At 38.2% G+C, this 16,659-nt stretch overlaps 2 protein-coding genes across 4 annotated transcripts in view; one reads left to right on the top strand and one right to left on the bottom strand.

Annotated features, from left to right (window-relative positions):
* The window catches only part of LOC114243932 (N-acetylneuraminate lyase), a 275,732-nt gene that overhangs the window by 122,914 nt on the left and 136,159 nt on the right, over nucleotides 1–16,659 (top strand). The gene's annotated exons all lie outside the window — the stretch shown is intronic.
* The window catches only part of Chbp (chlorophyllide A binding protein), a 47,127-nt gene continuing 31,295 nt past the window's right edge, over nucleotides 828–16,659 (bottom strand). For all 3 annotated transcript variants that reach the window (XM_089738569.1, XM_089738568.1, XM_028175645.2), the window contains 17 exons: nucleotides 16,001–16,096; nucleotides 15,088–15,314; nucleotides 13,825–14,044; nucleotides 12,807–12,896; nucleotides 11,806–12,038; nucleotides 11,335–11,542; nucleotides 9,967–10,059; nucleotides 9,429–9,661; nucleotides 8,683–8,893; nucleotides 8,019–8,114; nucleotides 7,172–7,398; nucleotides 6,255–6,462; nucleotides 5,197–5,277; nucleotides 3,728–3,954; nucleotides 2,414–2,636; nucleotides 1,765–1,860; nucleotides 828–1,141 (listed from right to left, as the gene is read on the bottom strand). In XM_089738569.1, coding sequence (XP_089594695.1) covers nucleotides 930–1,141; nucleotides 1,765–1,860; nucleotides 2,414–2,636; nucleotides 3,728–3,954; nucleotides 5,197–5,277; nucleotides 6,255–6,462; nucleotides 7,172–7,398; nucleotides 8,019–8,114; nucleotides 8,683–8,893; nucleotides 9,429–9,661; nucleotides 9,967–10,059; nucleotides 11,335–11,542; nucleotides 11,806–12,038; nucleotides 12,807–12,896; nucleotides 13,825–14,044; nucleotides 15,088–15,314; nucleotides 16,001–16,096 — 2,981 coding nt within the window. In that variant the 3' untranslated portion in view covers nucleotides 828–929. The remainder of the gene's footprint in view (nucleotides 1,142–1,764; nucleotides 1,861–2,413; nucleotides 2,637–3,727; nucleotides 3,955–5,196; nucleotides 5,278–6,254; nucleotides 6,463–7,171; nucleotides 7,399–8,018; nucleotides 8,115–8,682; nucleotides 8,894–9,428; nucleotides 9,662–9,966; nucleotides 10,060–11,334; nucleotides 11,543–11,805; nucleotides 12,039–12,806; nucleotides 12,897–13,824; nucleotides 14,045–15,087; nucleotides 15,315–16,000; nucleotides 16,097–16,659) is intronic.

The following is a 16,659-nucleotide window of genomic DNA, read 5'->3' as shown; positions in this document are numbered from 1 at the left end:
CAAGAATTACAGGTACCGCAAGTATTACATAAGAAATTTTATAGAATTTTCAATTATTGTATTTTCATCATGATAGATATAATATCTAGTCTTCATTATTAATTGAATTCAATTCAATGTTAATTTTGATAACGTGTTTGTCAATGGCAATAAATATGGCGTAGACGTGCAACCCACTGCAGTAATGTAAACGGATTTTGTAATACACAACAGTATCAGTTGTATTATTAATCGGACATATTTTAAGAACTAGATTAAATGTAACGCATCCTAGTATATTCAGAATACAGGAGGAAGCACGAAATGTTTTTTTTTTTTTAGCATGTTATTTGCATTTGCTTGAAAGTTTAAGCGTTTTTAGCTATTTTTTTGTATCAGTGAATGCCTTTTTTTATATGATTTGTTTATGGATACGGGTAACTCAACCTTTTAGCCATGCTTGATATTCCTGATGCTTTTTCACAATCAATTTAAAGGAATTGATCTACTATTATGAAATTCAGGACTTCATAGGCGTGACTTTACTGACAGCTGTCGTAGAGATCAAGCTATATTTTATGAAGTATAGTGATTTGCTTCTAGGTTTCGGTAAGTTGGTAACATTGAGCGAAGTGCCCTATGCCGGGCAAAGTCGAAACGGTTCTCGATATTAAGGGCCACAGCGACTCTACTTTATTACGCGACCTCAGTATTACACTCAGACTTCCTTGTCAGCAACTATCGTCACGAAATACGTTTTATCGGTCGCTGTACTATATATTATTATGTACTACGCGAACGACCCTATTTCAAGCCAGATATGCTATCATACACAGGAATAAAAAGTCTTTTGTAAATAAAAGAAAATAACTTTTATTTCTTGATTATAAACATAAAAAAATATACAGAAAACACTTAATTTAACTTAAATTATGTTAATATTACATTCATTAGGCGAATACCTGTAATATTACACATACAATCATAACTAAAATACTGCTCCTAGCTAAGAAGGCGGAGTTCGGTTCTTCACAGTTTTCATTTTGTTCCACCTGAATGAATATAGGTTGGTGGAGTTCTTCTCTTTGTGCCATGTAGGCGTCGATAGCCGTTGTTCCTGCTGCAGGCATTGTTCGGGTTCTGCTGAGTTTCCATGCACCGACTGAAAAAGAAGTACGTAGGTAAGGTAGGTAGGTTTTATTGGTGGTAGGGCCTCTTGTGAGTCCGCACGGGTAGGTACCACCACCCTACTTATTTCTGCCGTGAAGCAGTAATGCGTTTCGGTTTTAAGGGCGGGGCAGCCGTTGTAATTATACTTGAGACCTTAGAACTTATATCTCAAGGTGGGTGGCGCATTTGCGTTATAGATATCTATGGGGTCCAGTAACCACTTAACACCAGGTGAGCTGTGGGCTCGTCCACCCATCTAAGCAATAAAAAAGAAGGTCATTTCCTTGTATTTTTTCTGCACATATAACATTAAGAAACGTTTTCATTTTAATGCAAATAACTGCTACATTGTTAATACAAATCGAATTAAATTCGTTATAGAATTAAATACATCTAATATTTGACATTAAAAAAAGAAGTAGGTACATAGATAGAGGCGGTTTCATCTATGATTCAGGGTGAGGCCACTTCGGCATTTTTAATAGTACATTTGTGCCTATTCCATTTTGACTGCACGCTTATTAAAGGGCGCTATGATGATGATTGCACACGGGCTAGAGACTCATTTGTACATAAACAAATAATGATTTTCTTGAAACTCGTTAATAGACTTACCGGCTCTCTGGAAATTGTTGATGTTTACACAGCTATAGGCCAGTGAGTAGCTCTGGTAATCAGTCGTAAGGACGTAGAGAGGCGTGGTCACGGTTCCTAGAAGTATATTTTGAAATTTAGTCGCTGTTGCAGTAGTAATACTTGTGAAGTCGTCGTGGCCTAATGGATAAGACGTCCGGTGCATTCGTATCTAGCGATGCACCATTGTTCGAATCCCGCAGGCGGGTACAATTTTTTCTAATGAAATACGTACTTAACTAATGTTCGCGATTGACTTCCACGCTGAAGGAATAACGTAGTGTAATAAAAATCAAACCCGCAAAATTCTAATTTTTGTAATTACTAATTGTAGGACCTCTTGCGAGTCCGTAAGATAGGTACCACTACCCTGCCTATTCCTGCCGTGAAGCAGTAATGCATTTCGGTTTGAAGGGCGGGGCAGCCGTTGTAACTATACTGAGACCTTAGAACTCATATCTTAAGGTGGGTGGCGGTATTTAGGTTGTAGATGTCTATGGGTTCCGGTAACTACTTAATACCAGGTGGGCTTGTCCACTTATGCAATAAATAAATAAAAATGTAAGTTCTGGGAAAGAGGAAGAAGTTAACATTCGATAAAGCCCGATGAGAGGATTCGAAATTAATTCACCTTCTCTACCACGAACGGGTAAAGTGACTGCCAATTTTGCGCTTCCATCAGTCGAGGAGATCACAGCGGTGCCTCTAATGGTGTCTAGGACACCGTCAATGACCTCCCAGTTGAGGACGTCCACGACTCCAGTGGTAGAGTCCAAGATGTATCGAGCTCCAGTACACGTGCCTCTTTCGTGGATCTGGCTGTACCTCTCAATCTGGTACCAGGTTCCGGTATACTGTTAAAAGAATTAAGTTCGAGTATCTTCGTAGTCTTATAGTTTGAAAATGTAAAACTAGATGATGGGGTTTTTTTTTGATAACGCCATCTTGTTGTGTCTTTAAAGCGGTTAGTTGCCCTCAATTAAGAAAAATAGTTTTATTATTCGCCAATAGATGTCGGGAAGAGTTGATTATTGAAAACACGAATAAAACAACATTTTCTGAAAATAAATCGTAGCTAGATCGATTTGTTGCCCTCCAAAAATCCCCTGTATACTAAATTTTATGAAAATCGTTGGAGTCGTTTCCGAGATATATATATATGTATAATAAAAGATAATTAAAGGAACGCGAGACAAAACCAAATAAATAAATAAAGTAATTTAATTATGGTTTTCATTATAATTTATAGTATGTATGGTATGTATAGTTAATTGTAATTTAATTTTTTTATTTAATATATAGTAATTTAATTTTTTATGTAAAGCAATTTAATTATTAAGAAGTATAATGATTAATTAAAATCACAGGACAATAAGTAGGTCAAGCATTTATTCACAGGCAGTCAATTCATAGATTAAAAATGGAAAGTTGATAATATTTGAGGTAACATTCTTCAAGTATCGCAAAGTGACTTGTCCTAAGGAAGATTCTTTTGAAATTCTACTACTGATGAAGTGAAAATCTTCAAAACGCAATAAAAGAAAGAAAATGGAGCTGAATTAGACTGTATATTGTTGAATTATCTATTAGATTATTTTTTTGTTACATCTAGATAATCTATTATAATATTATAAAGCTGAAGAGTTTTTTTGTTTGAACTACTTACTGGTCCGATTTGAAGAATTCTTTCAGTGTTATATAGCCCATTTATTGAGGAAGGCTATATATAGGCTATATAACATCAAGGTAAGGCAAACATAAGTGGAGCCCCAATAAAAAATGTTTCAAAATAGGGGCTTAAATAGCTCCTTAACATTACATAATTCAAAAATATTTTCACTTTCTACGTAAATTAAGTGGGGGTAAAATTTAGCGTTATGCCAAAGTAACTATTCCACGCGGATGGAGTCGCAGGCAAAAGCTAGTAACAAATATGATATCTTACCGCATTAGCATCGAAGTTCTGTACAACAGGTATATTGGTATCGCATTGTCCAGGCAAGATGACCTGTTGACCAGTCTGCTCGGGATAGTGGAAGCAGGCTCGGTCAGACTGGTCGACGGTTAAATAGAGCTCTTGATGGAGTACTCTGTTAGCGGTGATGATAGGCGTCATTGCGTTTTGTGCAGCTTCGGTCAGCTGTCTGGCTTTGCTGTGCTTCGCGCTCCATACTAAAAGGAATGTTTAAAATGAGGCCGAGAAAAGAAAAAAGGAAATCACCGGACTTCCGCCCTCCACTGGGGATGGAGGGCAGGGCATGTCGGAGTTGAACCGACTAAAACCTTCTGTCGCTCAACAACCAGCATCCAAACCTCGCATGAGACAGAACTCATGAAAAGGCAAAGGGGGGAAAGTGAAGTGTTTAGTGTGGAGCACATCTCTTACATCAGCCTCCCCCTCGAGGCCGAGCCTAAGAACTCTTGTCTCTAGTTGGGGGTGTTTACGTTGTTCATATCTATAAGTTCCAGTGACCACTTAAGCCAGGAGGGTGGTCAGCTCCTCCACCCATCTTAGCAATAAAAAAGACCTGATCTGATCTAACTGCTTATTCTTCATATTCTCAATCGTGTCACTCTTGAAAAAGTGGTTGTGATCGTCATGTAGTGTTGGAAAGGGCAGGCTTGATGCGTCTCACAATGTCCCGCCATCTTCCTGCTTGAGGCCATTCTAATGAAACCATTTAGGGGATCTCCCATTGTAGTTTTAATTTTGTCCGTCCCTCGCATTGGTGACCTCCCACGCGGTCTTGTATCAATTTTCCAATTGCTTATATGATGTACAACATATTATGGCCATACTGTCGGAGTTTTAAGTCTATAAACCTTTCGCGACGAGAATTAGGAATGTAGTACGGGTCGAACTACAGGATTTAGCTGTTGGGTTGGATGATCAACGCAACGGTAAACATCTATTTCGGACAGCGTTAGCTGAGCTTACCTGCCTTTATCTCCTTGTTTTATTTCATTTACTTTTCCATATTTTTCTGTGCTTCAGATATTTATAGGGCAATAAAAAAAAAATTGCGTATTTTTATCGCCCTATAAATATCTGAAGCACAGGCCGACGAGCATACGGCCCACCTGATGGTGAGTGGTTACCGTCGCCCATGGACTTCAGCAATGCCAGGGGCAGAGCCAAGTCGCTGTCTATCGCTTAATACTCTCCACAAGCCTCGTTTGAAGAAGGACATGTCATAGCGCTCGGGAAACACCGTGGAGGGGAGCTCATTCCATAGTCGGATGGTACGTGGCAAAAAAGACCTCTGGAAACGCACTGTGGATGACCGCAGTGGCTCCAGGTAGTATGAATGAACTCTACTCCGGTGGCGGGCGTTGCGATGGTAAAAACGAGATGCCGGTATCATCTCGAACAATTCAATTTTTGGGTAAAATGTACGTGTCGAAATATCATACCTCGTCTGTGTTCGCTGTCGACGTTGACGCAAGAATACAGGAGAGCGTAATTCTCGTAATCAGTAGCCAACACCCAAATGTCTGTGAATACGAAAACAGATTTAACTAAATCAAATTCGTTTGTGCCTCGATTTCAGATGTTTCTATCATACAGCTAAACGAGAACATACAAATTTCTACCGTCCGTTTTGGGATTTAAAGTCGAAGTTTCAATTACATTAGATCATTACACATGAGTCCGTGATCTACCGTCTCATGTGGAATTGTAAATAATTAATCGAAAATATAATCAACATGCTGTAATTCGTTTATAGAAAAAAGTTTTTTTTTTAATTTATTCATAACCAGTCACATTCCTGTGTTTCAATAAGTTGTAGTTTGGTCACATATTTAAAAAAAAATAACCTAGGTTTACTATCGTATGACGTCAGGGGACAGTGAAACAGTCTGATTTATTGTGATGCGACTTTCGCATCAAAATAATGAAATACACCACGTCTGCTACGTATTCAAAAGTGAATATTGTGTCGTCACAAAATATCATATTGTTGATTTTGTTATCTATATCTTCTTCTTCTATCTATATATATTATATAAAAATGAATTGCTGTTCGTTAGTCTCGCTAAAATTCGAGAACGGCTGGACCGATTTGGCTAATTTTGGTCTTGAATTATTTATGGAAGTCCAGAGAAGGTTTAAAAGGTAGATAAATATGAAAATACTCGGAATTAAATAAAAAATAATAATTTTGTTTTGCCTTTGATGTGTCTCCCGTCGGACGGGTTCCTTATGTTTGCTTTAAGTTTATTTTATACAAAAGTTTAGGTCTTTTATTTATTGATTCACGCACTACGAAGTCTGCCGGGTCAGCTAGTTTGTTATAGTTATTCATTTATCAAAAATAAAAACCCATGTTTTCTTTTTTGGTTGAGTCTTTGTAGTTTAGTTATTTTATGTTCAATAGCGTATCTACAAACCAATCCTATTCTATTTATTTTTATTTCATTAATTTATCAGTGCTATATACTCATAATATGATAATGTATGTCTATTTTACCTTCAACTCGCCCATTGGCCAAAGTCCTTCGAAGCCTTCCATCACTAGTGGCCGTTACGGTACCGGCGGCAACAGTAGCTGACCCACCAGAGACGCTGGTGTCTACAACTTGGTACTGGTTTCCTGATGCTGTGTACTGTGAGCTGATACACTCTCCTGCGTTACCCTCAGTTGGGTACCGCTCAATTTCATGCCACCAACCAAGGTACTGTAAAATTTCATTCCATTTAGTGTATTGAAGGTATTACAAACTTTCTGCCAATCATCAGTTGCAGTGCACTTCGAAGTTTTCGAGGATTTTCAATATATTATTATGACATCAGTAGTTGGCGATAAGCGGTAACCGCTTCACGCAAAGAGCCCTTTTTAATTTATCTGCCCGCTGTTTATTGTATGAGCAATATTAAAGATACTTTTCTTGTTTCTGGGGTCGGCGTAGCAAGTCCTCTTTATCCATTCGGGCATATCATACGGCATCTCTGCACTCACACTCTTTTTACGCATATCCTCTTTCACACAGTCAATTCAAGTCTTTTTAGGGCGCTTTTAAAGAATACTTTTCCTTAGAAAAAATATTAGTTTTGTTTAATACTTAGATCTGATGGGAGGAGCTCTTCACCCATTGTATCAAAAACGTATATGCCTCCATCCACCGCGAGACTTGGGGTCTAAGGCTCACTTAAAATGACAATGGATGCTTACGAATCGAAAGGCATTGTTTCACGGCAGAAAAACGCAGGTTGATGATACCTACCCTTATGGGCACACAAAACGATCTACCACCAGTAGAACCTGCTTGTCTAACTATACCAGATCGCTCTATATGAGTACGACTGATGTTAACATATGTTTATAGTTGTAGGCCATTGTTAAATAAAGGTCATTGTAAATTATGAATTTGTAATCACAGAACTTACCCTCTGGACATCGAAGTTCTGAACGCCAGTGATGCTTTCACACTGTCCTCTAAATACAGGGGGGGAGGTAGGATTGAGTGTGGGTACATAAAAGCAGGTGTCTTTGCTTTGGCTGGTAGATTGATAGTAGTCTTCCAGTAGACCCTGGGTGTTCGATATGACCGCGTTCATGACGTTGTTTGCTTGAGTGCTCAACGACGTGGTCCTACTGAGTTTCCAGCTGCCGACTGTAAAAAAATGGGGTGGAAAGTGCTATTATATTCCGTCCTATAAAATGTCCTATTAAATAGAATTGAGGCTTAAAAATGTTGTTTTTTTACTCTTAGTTTGTTATTTTACTGAGTAAATAAACAAAAAATCAAATTTTCAAGAATAGTCCCTACGAAGTTAGGTCTATACGTTTAAATTTGTTTTTTGGGTTGGGGTATTAGACCAAGGGCTTTTTACCAGGATGGGTTACTGTGGGTCTGCCAAGAGGGATGTTGTTCTTTAACCTGACAGCCTGAATGCCTGAAAGTGCTACTACCGTTTCCGAATCGCGATCTGCTGAGAAGATCCGACGGGAAATGAAACGAGCTCATATTCTTGGCTAAATGTCAAACGAACTCTTCGACGAGTTCGGTTACCTTGGTTAGGGCTACTTATAGAAGAACTACTTATAGACTAGAAGCGTCTAATAGTACTGGAACTGAATCAGGTAGATTTATTAGGACGTGTCTAGAGGTTTCGCAGTGATTGGCTCCTGTGCCAAAATTATTAGGGATGTAGTTAATGGTCGCCACGATTAGGGTCTATCGCGTCGTTAAATACATTAGATCGAATTAAAATTTGAAATAATTTGAATTACCTCTTCTGTTTCCATTAGCTAAGTTCCTACAGCTGTATACCAAAGCGTAGTTGGTGTAGTCTGTTGCCAAAATGTAGTAGTTTGCAGTAACAGTAGCTGTGGAAGGTTTTGTATTATTAATATCCTCGTTCTTCAGTGGTGCTCCTCATGTCCGAGGGTCATGACCGACTAAGACATTGTTAATATCAATTGCAATTAATTAATCCTGATCTTCAGTCACTATGTTTGTTGATAATTAACATCGTTTAACTCATTCAACACGATCTATATCGACTGTTAGTGGCTCTAGTGATATCTCACATGTTTTAAAAATATAACTATATTTATTGGACCAGATGATTGTTATTTATTCGTTCAAAATCACATTCAATAATCAAAATTACTCCTTGTTACCTTTTTGAGCAAGGGCTTTCAATGATATATGAAATTTTTAAAGGTTACAAGTTGAGTGGTCCTGTTTTAGATATCTAATGTTAAATAAACCATAACAATAAAACCCACGGTCTATATTATTTGGCATGAATTCAATTCCTCTGCGAGTTTTCGTGAGAGTAAGCAGCTGGTAGATTATACCTCGAGTCACACGTGATGTTTTGGTTTGTACCTATCTTCAATTAGGGTGTATTTTTTATTAACTCTATATGATATGCCATCGTGAACTTACCACTAGTACGGACGATTGTTACTTCCAATAAGCCTGATCCATCAGTTGACTTGACAACAGCTGTACCACGGACAGAGTTAAGACGCTGGTTGAGCACCTGACTATTCGTTAGAGAGATGATGTTATTGCCAAATGTGTATTCAGCGCGGTTGCATTGTCCTTGCTGTGTGGTTTGTGGGTATCTGGCTATTTCGATCCAACGGCCCATGTACTAAAACATCACAGAACTATATTAATATTGGTTCAAGAACACCGCAATAAGAAAGGAAAGATGCAAGAAAATTTGTTCGCCATAAGAAGTAACAGAATTGGTAGGAGAGACAATAATGTGTAAAGTGCCATGAGCAGTCGAGTAGAAAACAAATGTACTACCGAAAAAAAAAAGAAGACCACATAATATCTAGATAAGACAAACCAAGCTGTTAATAAATAGAGAAGAGAAAATAACGGAGACAAGACGAAGAAGTTAGTAAGTATTGTATATTTTGAATACTCATCATCACCTCCATTCGCTGAATCATCTTGATGTTTCTGTTCGGAATTCCCGTAATGGAATATTCCCTGTAAATCTCTTAAATGAATACGAAGTTATTACAGGAATCTTTATTGTGCATCTTCGAAATATACTTAATCGTAACCAAACAAAACAAAAATACCAAATCACACATTTTCGCAACAGTCGCAAATTTTTTCACTTTCATCTAAACTAGAGTTTTTAGTCCCTAAGAATTATTGTCGACACTCACAGCAGCTGTGTTAAAGTTGGCGACACCTCGAATGCGTTCATCACAAGGTCCCGGTAGCTCTATAGCCGTGGGTCGGTCAAATACTGGGTAGTGGAAGCAAGCATCGTTGCTTTGATCCGTGTTGGTGTAGTAGCCTTCGAATAAGTCGATGTTGTTTGTAACTACGGTATTGATAGCGTTGTTAGCAGCTGCGGAGAGTCCACCGCGTGTTCTGCTGAGTTTCCAGCTGTAGACTGTGAAAAAAACAAAAATATTTTTTTATATCTTTATCATAACAAACCATTAATAATTCATCAACGCATAATTCTTTATTTGCTAACTAGAGCGAGAATAATTATTTATTCCCTATGTTATTTTTAAAAAAGGTTAGTCACAAATAAACCTTGAAATAACAGGTAGTAATTAGAATTAATTTTTAGAAGAAAACCATCTGAAGACAACATAATTATTAGAACCGGGATTTTCGTTTGGGATTTCGGTGCATTTGGATAAAACAAATTGACTTAATGCTCATTGGGTTGAAAAACGATGCACTTACTTTGTTTACTGGCGCTGTCGATGTTTCTGCAACTGTATACCAGGGCATATTCTGTGTAGTCGGTAGCCAGAACGAAGATGCTGTTGAATGGAACTGTGAAAGAGTCACTGATTTAGTTTCGGTAATTCTAGTTCTAGAATAAGGTAGCATTGTCAATTACATTTTACATATCTTATACCTTTAAACGAGTATATATATATATACCTATATATAATCTGAATCTCGGAAACGGCTCCAACGATTTTTATAAAATTTAGTATACAGGGGATTTCAGGGGCGATAAATCGATCTAGTTACGATTTATTTTCAGTTTTATTGTGTTTTCAATAATCAACTTTATTGTTAATCAACTTTGACTCTTCCCAACATCTATTGGCGAATAATAATACTATTTTTCATAATTTCAACTAACTGCTTTAAAGACACAATAACACTAAAACTATTTCAGCAGATGGCGTTGTTAAGCCACTTATCAAAAAAAAAACCGAGCAAAGCTCGGTCATCATCTAGTAATTATTAAACTGTTAGCTATATTCAGAACAATAATTTATGGGTTAGAATATCAATTAATTTTGTTCAGAGAATCCTAAATTAAAAACAATCCAACCGGCTACCGCAACCGGGTTGTTGTCTGGGCGAAACACTTGTATTCTGTTAAGTGAAAATGGCATATGGGAAAATGAGGTCACGATCCGCCTGGTGATGCGTGATACACATAGGTATACCATAAGTTGAAGGTACTTGATACATGAGGTCGTAGTCTCAATTATATTGTACTACAACGGCAGTCCAACTCTTCGAACCGGAATGCGTGACTGCTTCATGGCAGTATCACCATCCGGTCTGGTGATACTTACTCAGGCGAGTTTATAATATGCCCTGCCAACGGTAATAAAATCGTGTAATAAAAATCAAACCCGCAAAATTATAATTCGCGTAATTACTGGTGGTAGGACTTCTTGTGAGTCCACACGGGTAGGTACCACCACCCCGCCTATTTCTGCCGTGAAGCAGTAATGCGTTTCGGTTTGAAGGGTGGGGCAGCCGTTGTAACCATACTGAGACCTTAGAAATTATATCTCATGGTGATTGGCGCATTTACGTTGTAGATGTCTATGGGCTCCGGTAACCACTTAACACCAGGTGGGTTGTGAGCTCGTCCACCCATCTAAGCAATAAAAAAAATGCTGATTAGTTTGTATTGCAGTACGCTGTATATGACACTCAGAGAATTTTCCATTTTCCAGTTATTGCTTTAGTCATATTTACAACATCTACGCCAAGAGATGAGGTTATGCTATTCTAGGTTAATATTAGTCAAAATTTTGAGACATTTGTCTTGTTGATCAATGAAAAGATGTTTGTTACCTCCCGCAATCGTGGCACTGATGACTCCTCTTCCGTTAGCAGGTACTGTTGCGGACGGTATCGAAGTTGTGAATTGTCTTTCGGTCCTGACAATACTTTGTACGACACTGAATGAATTCTGGCTCCGGACTGTGTAGTCCGTTGCTGCACACTGGCCATTTTGCAGGTTCGACGGGAATCTGGCCACCTCATGCCACGTGCCAGAGAACTGTGGAAATGCGAGCACGAATAAACCTTGTATACACAAATTGGTATGGGACTAAAAAAGGTAAAATGGTGTTGATCTTCAAGTAGGCTAGGCTAGTGAATACATAATATCATAACAACAGAATAAGAGCATCCACCAGTTCTTATAATAGGAAATCTCTCTCTCTCTCTCTCTTAGATCATTTTATCGTTCTTCCATATATAAGTATAGGCATTTCCAGATTGTAAAGTGTGTTTGGTGGCCCTTACTTAAATATTACTCACCGCATTCAAGTTGAAGTTCGGAACGGCCTGAACTTGATTTTCGGCAACACACTGCCCTCTAAGAATGACGTCGCCACCGAAATTGTCAGGGTAATAGAAACAGCCGCGCTCATTGTGCCCTCGGTCTATGAAGTAATCTTGGCGCAGCACTAGGATGCTATTGATAACGGTATTGATGGCATTGTTGGCGGCAGCGGTGAGGGTAGGCTGTCTGCTCAATTTCCAGCTGTACACTAATAAAAATCAAGGGGTTTTTTAATAGTTTAAAATTATTTTACTTGTAATCGTGTTTGGAGTTCAAAGGTACCACACGCCTTTCTATATCAGGATAGTTTGGAGCATTTGGAGTAAGGATTTTTTCAAATCTTATAAAGAACTTAGTAGTTTGTAAAAATGTAGTCATTATGATACATTACGTGCAATGGTGATAAGTAAAAACGCAATTAAAATTTAAATTTGTAATTTTCCTTTGATCTTCAAGATGCTTTCGTGGGAAACATTTGTAAGAATTTTTTATATAATTATTTATTATGTAACCAGTTGATGCGACTCTCGGGGTTTTTGAGGAAGCATGTGAGGATTTTTAGTAGTGAAACTTCTTTAGAATAGTTGTGATTTCAAATTCGATGAAACGAAAAAATAAGTCCATAGAGACACAAACACATAAATGTATAGGATTCAGCCGGCGAGAGAATGAGATAGAACACATTAGACGTTCTCAGTGTAGTGTTATTTTAATACAGCGCCATCTATGACATTTTTTAATACTAACGTGTGTATGAAACCTTTTGTAGTGAATTTCAATTTAGGATTATACGTGAAGTTAAAATATCAATTCACAGAGGGCGCTACCTCATACTATAAAAGATGATATACAATTATTTACTAATGAAAAAATTTTACATATACAAACTTAGACATTTAGGATAATTGTATTTTGATTTTTGAAGGTTTCACTTCTACCATGTGTGAATTGCACACATATTTTTTGATTAATTTACCTTGTCTGCGTTCGCTGTCGAGGTTCGCGCATGAATAGACCAGGGCGTATGAAGAGTAGTCAGTTGTTAATACCCAATAATCAGCAGTTACTGAAAAAATAAATTTTTATATTTGTTCAGCATCATCAAACATAGATTGTGGGTGGTGCTGGTAGGGTAGGGATAGGTATTGTAAGCTCGTAAGGGTAGATACTATCTTTTTTTTTTTATTGCTTCTTTTTTAAACATCTTCTGTCACTGAGCCCGACATAAGCGCGAGCCCTACATGCGGAAACCCCGTGTTGGGTTCGATCTCGGCCCGAGAAAAAAACAAGATAGCTGTTACAAAGTACAAATAAGACTTTGATCTTATAGATGAGGCAGTATTCGCGTCCGTTTAGGAAGACAAGAATATTTTAGATTTCTCTTTTAATATTGATTGAGCGTTTTACCTCAGATAAAAGATAAATTGACAACTACTAGTAGTAGGACCTCTTGTGAGCCCGCGCGGTTTGGTACCACTACCTTGCCTATTTCGGCCGTGTAGCAGTTATGCATTTAGGTTTGAAAGATGGGGCAGCCGTTGTAACTATACTTGAGACCTTAGAACTTATATCTCAAGGTGGGTGGCGCATTTACGTCGTAGATGTCTATGGGCTCTAGTAACTACTCCTCACTAGGTGGGCTGTGAGCTCGTCCACCCACCTGAGCAATAAAAAAAAATCTTGCACTCGAATAGTCTTCGAAAGAAATATCTTCCCACAAGTTTGTCTTGGTTTGATAAATCGACGCTCCTGATGTTAGGTATTGTTCGTGAATTATAAATGTATTTTAAAATTGCAAGTAGCACCATACAGGCTTTTGCCAGATTTATTCTATACTATTAAAGCTACTTATATTGTTCAGTATAACTGGACAGGAGTCACTAGAAACCTCACTTCTATTTCTATTCTATGCAATTACTGTTAGTTATTGTAATTCTGTTTCAAACTGGTAAATTCATGTCTTTTAAAAAAGGCTTCAAGTTGGAATTGCTCACCGTCATTGCCACCGATGTTGAATGTGACTCTGTAACGTCCAGTTCCATCATTGCTTGTAGGAACAGCTGTACCGCTAATCGTTTGCAGTTGTTGATTGACCACCTGAGTGTTGTAGACGGTGATAGTGTTGCCAGTGCCCGATCCGTAATAGGCACTGTTGCAAGTACCTGGCTGGAATCTCGTTGGATACGATTCGATGTTGTACCAAAGACCTAAGTACTGGAAGTGGAAAATTTATTTTAGAACAATACCCGGCAAGAGTAACGCCATCTATCGCCGAATAGCAGAAACGAATGTCAAACGAACTAGTAACACCGAGAACGCTCGAGAACTACAACGCCATCTATTGTAAGATAGCGGAAACACACATCGAAGCTACTCGACTTGCCCAGAATTTTCTCGATAAATCTAGGGATATCGTATCTGCTATAAAAGCGTTGCAGATATGGCACGCAGTCAGTCAGTAATCGCATCTACTCAAAGCGAAACAGCGAACGGATCACCTGAAGTGAAGCGAAGGAAATTGAGAATTTTGTGTTTTAAGTGTTCTAAGTGTTAATATAGTTTTAATTTGTACTTCGGTAGAATTTTTATCTATCCCAAGCCCCAGCGCGTAACACCAGTAATGCTCGGTGATGATTCATTGTCTGTTTGACAGACTTTACTTTGTACTGCATGTTTTTGGTATCTATTTAATTAATTAACAGGTTTGACGAGCTCACGATTCATCTATTATTGTGTGGTTACCGACATAAACATCAACAAAGTAAATTCCATCATCCACGAAGTCTTCTAAGTCTCAGTTTTATGGTAAAATGGCTGTCCCACCCTTCAATCCGAAATTCGAAGAGTTGTCCGGATCGAAACAGAAACAAAATCTTATCGGGTTTCACTCAACAAACAAAATCACCACATATGGATTATCTGTTTTGTTTTGAAAATCATTATTTTGGTAAAAGCTATTAAGCCTTAAATCCCTTATCGCTATTTATAATTCGACGCTTGAAATGCAAAAGTGACTAAGCGACAATGCGTGAACTTTACAGTAGGCTAATTTAAAGTTGAAATACCTGAAAAAAATTCTATTTTAACGAATCTAGCTGTAGGATTGAAATGATTTTAATAGACCTAGAAATATATTTTTTTTGCGCATCGAATATTGTTATTGCCTATCATTTATGTATAAAGCAGTTATTGTCGCTTAGTCACTTTTTCCTTTCAAGCGTCGAATTATGGTGGTTAAAAACAACAACAAAACTAACTCTGTTTATGTCAAAGTTTGTCACAACAGGAATGTTCTGTTCGCATTGCCCGCGGAATATGACAGAATCGCCTCCTGGCACCGGGAAATAGAAGCAGGCTGTGTCCGATCTGTCCACTCTCTGGTAGTAGCGCTGATCCAAAACGTCCACGCGATTAATCACGGTATTTATCGCTGTTACAGCCGCCTGCGGGAGTGTGTTCTCGCGAGCCAGTTTCCAGCTCCAAACTGGAATATTCACAAACATTTAAACGAGTGTACCGAAAAAGTTTCGAGCTTACCCAGAAATGAGCTTTCATGGCCTGAACGACAAGACCGAGATTATGCTTCTAGTCTTGTAGGCAGACACCGAATTAGTTATTAGAATTTTCGTACCTAACACATGTAGACTTGACCATGTCCTCCTATGATGAACTTATTGGGTATTTATTGCTTGCAAGGCGTATCGCTCTGCTGGATTAGGTACCACATCCTGCTTATGTCTTGCGCGAGGCTAATGCATTCTAGTTTAAAGGACAGATATTGTAGCTCCACTACTGACGATTTGACTTCATGTCCCATTGTGTCTGGTATATACTCGTATTTAAATTCTAGCCTCAAAACATAGTAGGAACAAATCACGCACGGTGTTCCAACCCCAAATTAGGATTCTCTCTGTCATGAGTACCAGAGACTGACACACAAAATTATATACGTTTAAATATATGTATAGATAATAAGCACCCAGACAAAGAAGACGAAACCTGTTCATCACACGAATGCCTGATGCGGGAATCGAACCCACGACCCTTGGTAACAGTCAGGGCCGCTTACTAATGCGCCATTGAGTTAGTCATCAGTCACATACACATGTAATCGTGTTAAAGCATGTTTACAAACAATTTAAAGGTTTACAAAGAATAGTATTTGCTCACCCCTTCTTCGGTTGTTGCCCTGATTCGCGCATGAGTATACGAGGGCGTATGAAACATAATCGGTATCCAAAATCCAGTACTCAGCGGGCTCGGCAGCTAAAAACAATGGACGACAATAGAATACAATTGCAGACGTTGTCGAATTTTTTTTTTTTTTTTTTTTTTTCTTTTTTTTTATTGCCCTTGTAGGCAAACCATACGGCCCACCTGACGGTTACCGTCGCCCATGGACTTCAGCAATGCCAGGGGCAGAGCCGCTATCTGCCGTCAAGTACTCTCCACAAGCCTCGTTTGAAGAAGGAGACGTCAATTAATCTATATACGTATTTTTTTTTACTATTTAAATGTTGTTTGAAGAAAGCACACACCGGGGAGGTAGATCAAAACTGTATCAATACAAAAAAAAAATATATATATATAAATAAAGACTATGGAACAAAACAAATAAATCCAATATTATAATGACACACAGTGAGAGGGTGCGGTGCACTCACCGCTTTCAGTTGATGTAAGTAACCCATGGATGCTATTGAATTTATATATTATGTGAATGGGTGAACTTCAAATGTGTGATGGTTACTGAAGCTCATATTCATAAATGTGTATGCTGCCACCCACTTTGAGACATCAGATCGAAGTTTCAAATGTATAGCGGCTAT

The sequence above is a fragment of the Bombyx mandarina genome, chromosome 25 (assembly GCF_030267445.1).
Source record: "Bombyx mandarina strain Sakado chromosome 25, ASM3026744v2".
Classification (NCBI taxonomy): Eukaryota; Metazoa; Arthropoda; class Insecta; order Lepidoptera; family Bombycidae; genus Bombyx; species Bombyx mandarina.
This window is presented reverse-complemented; position numbering and strand designations above follow the sequence as displayed.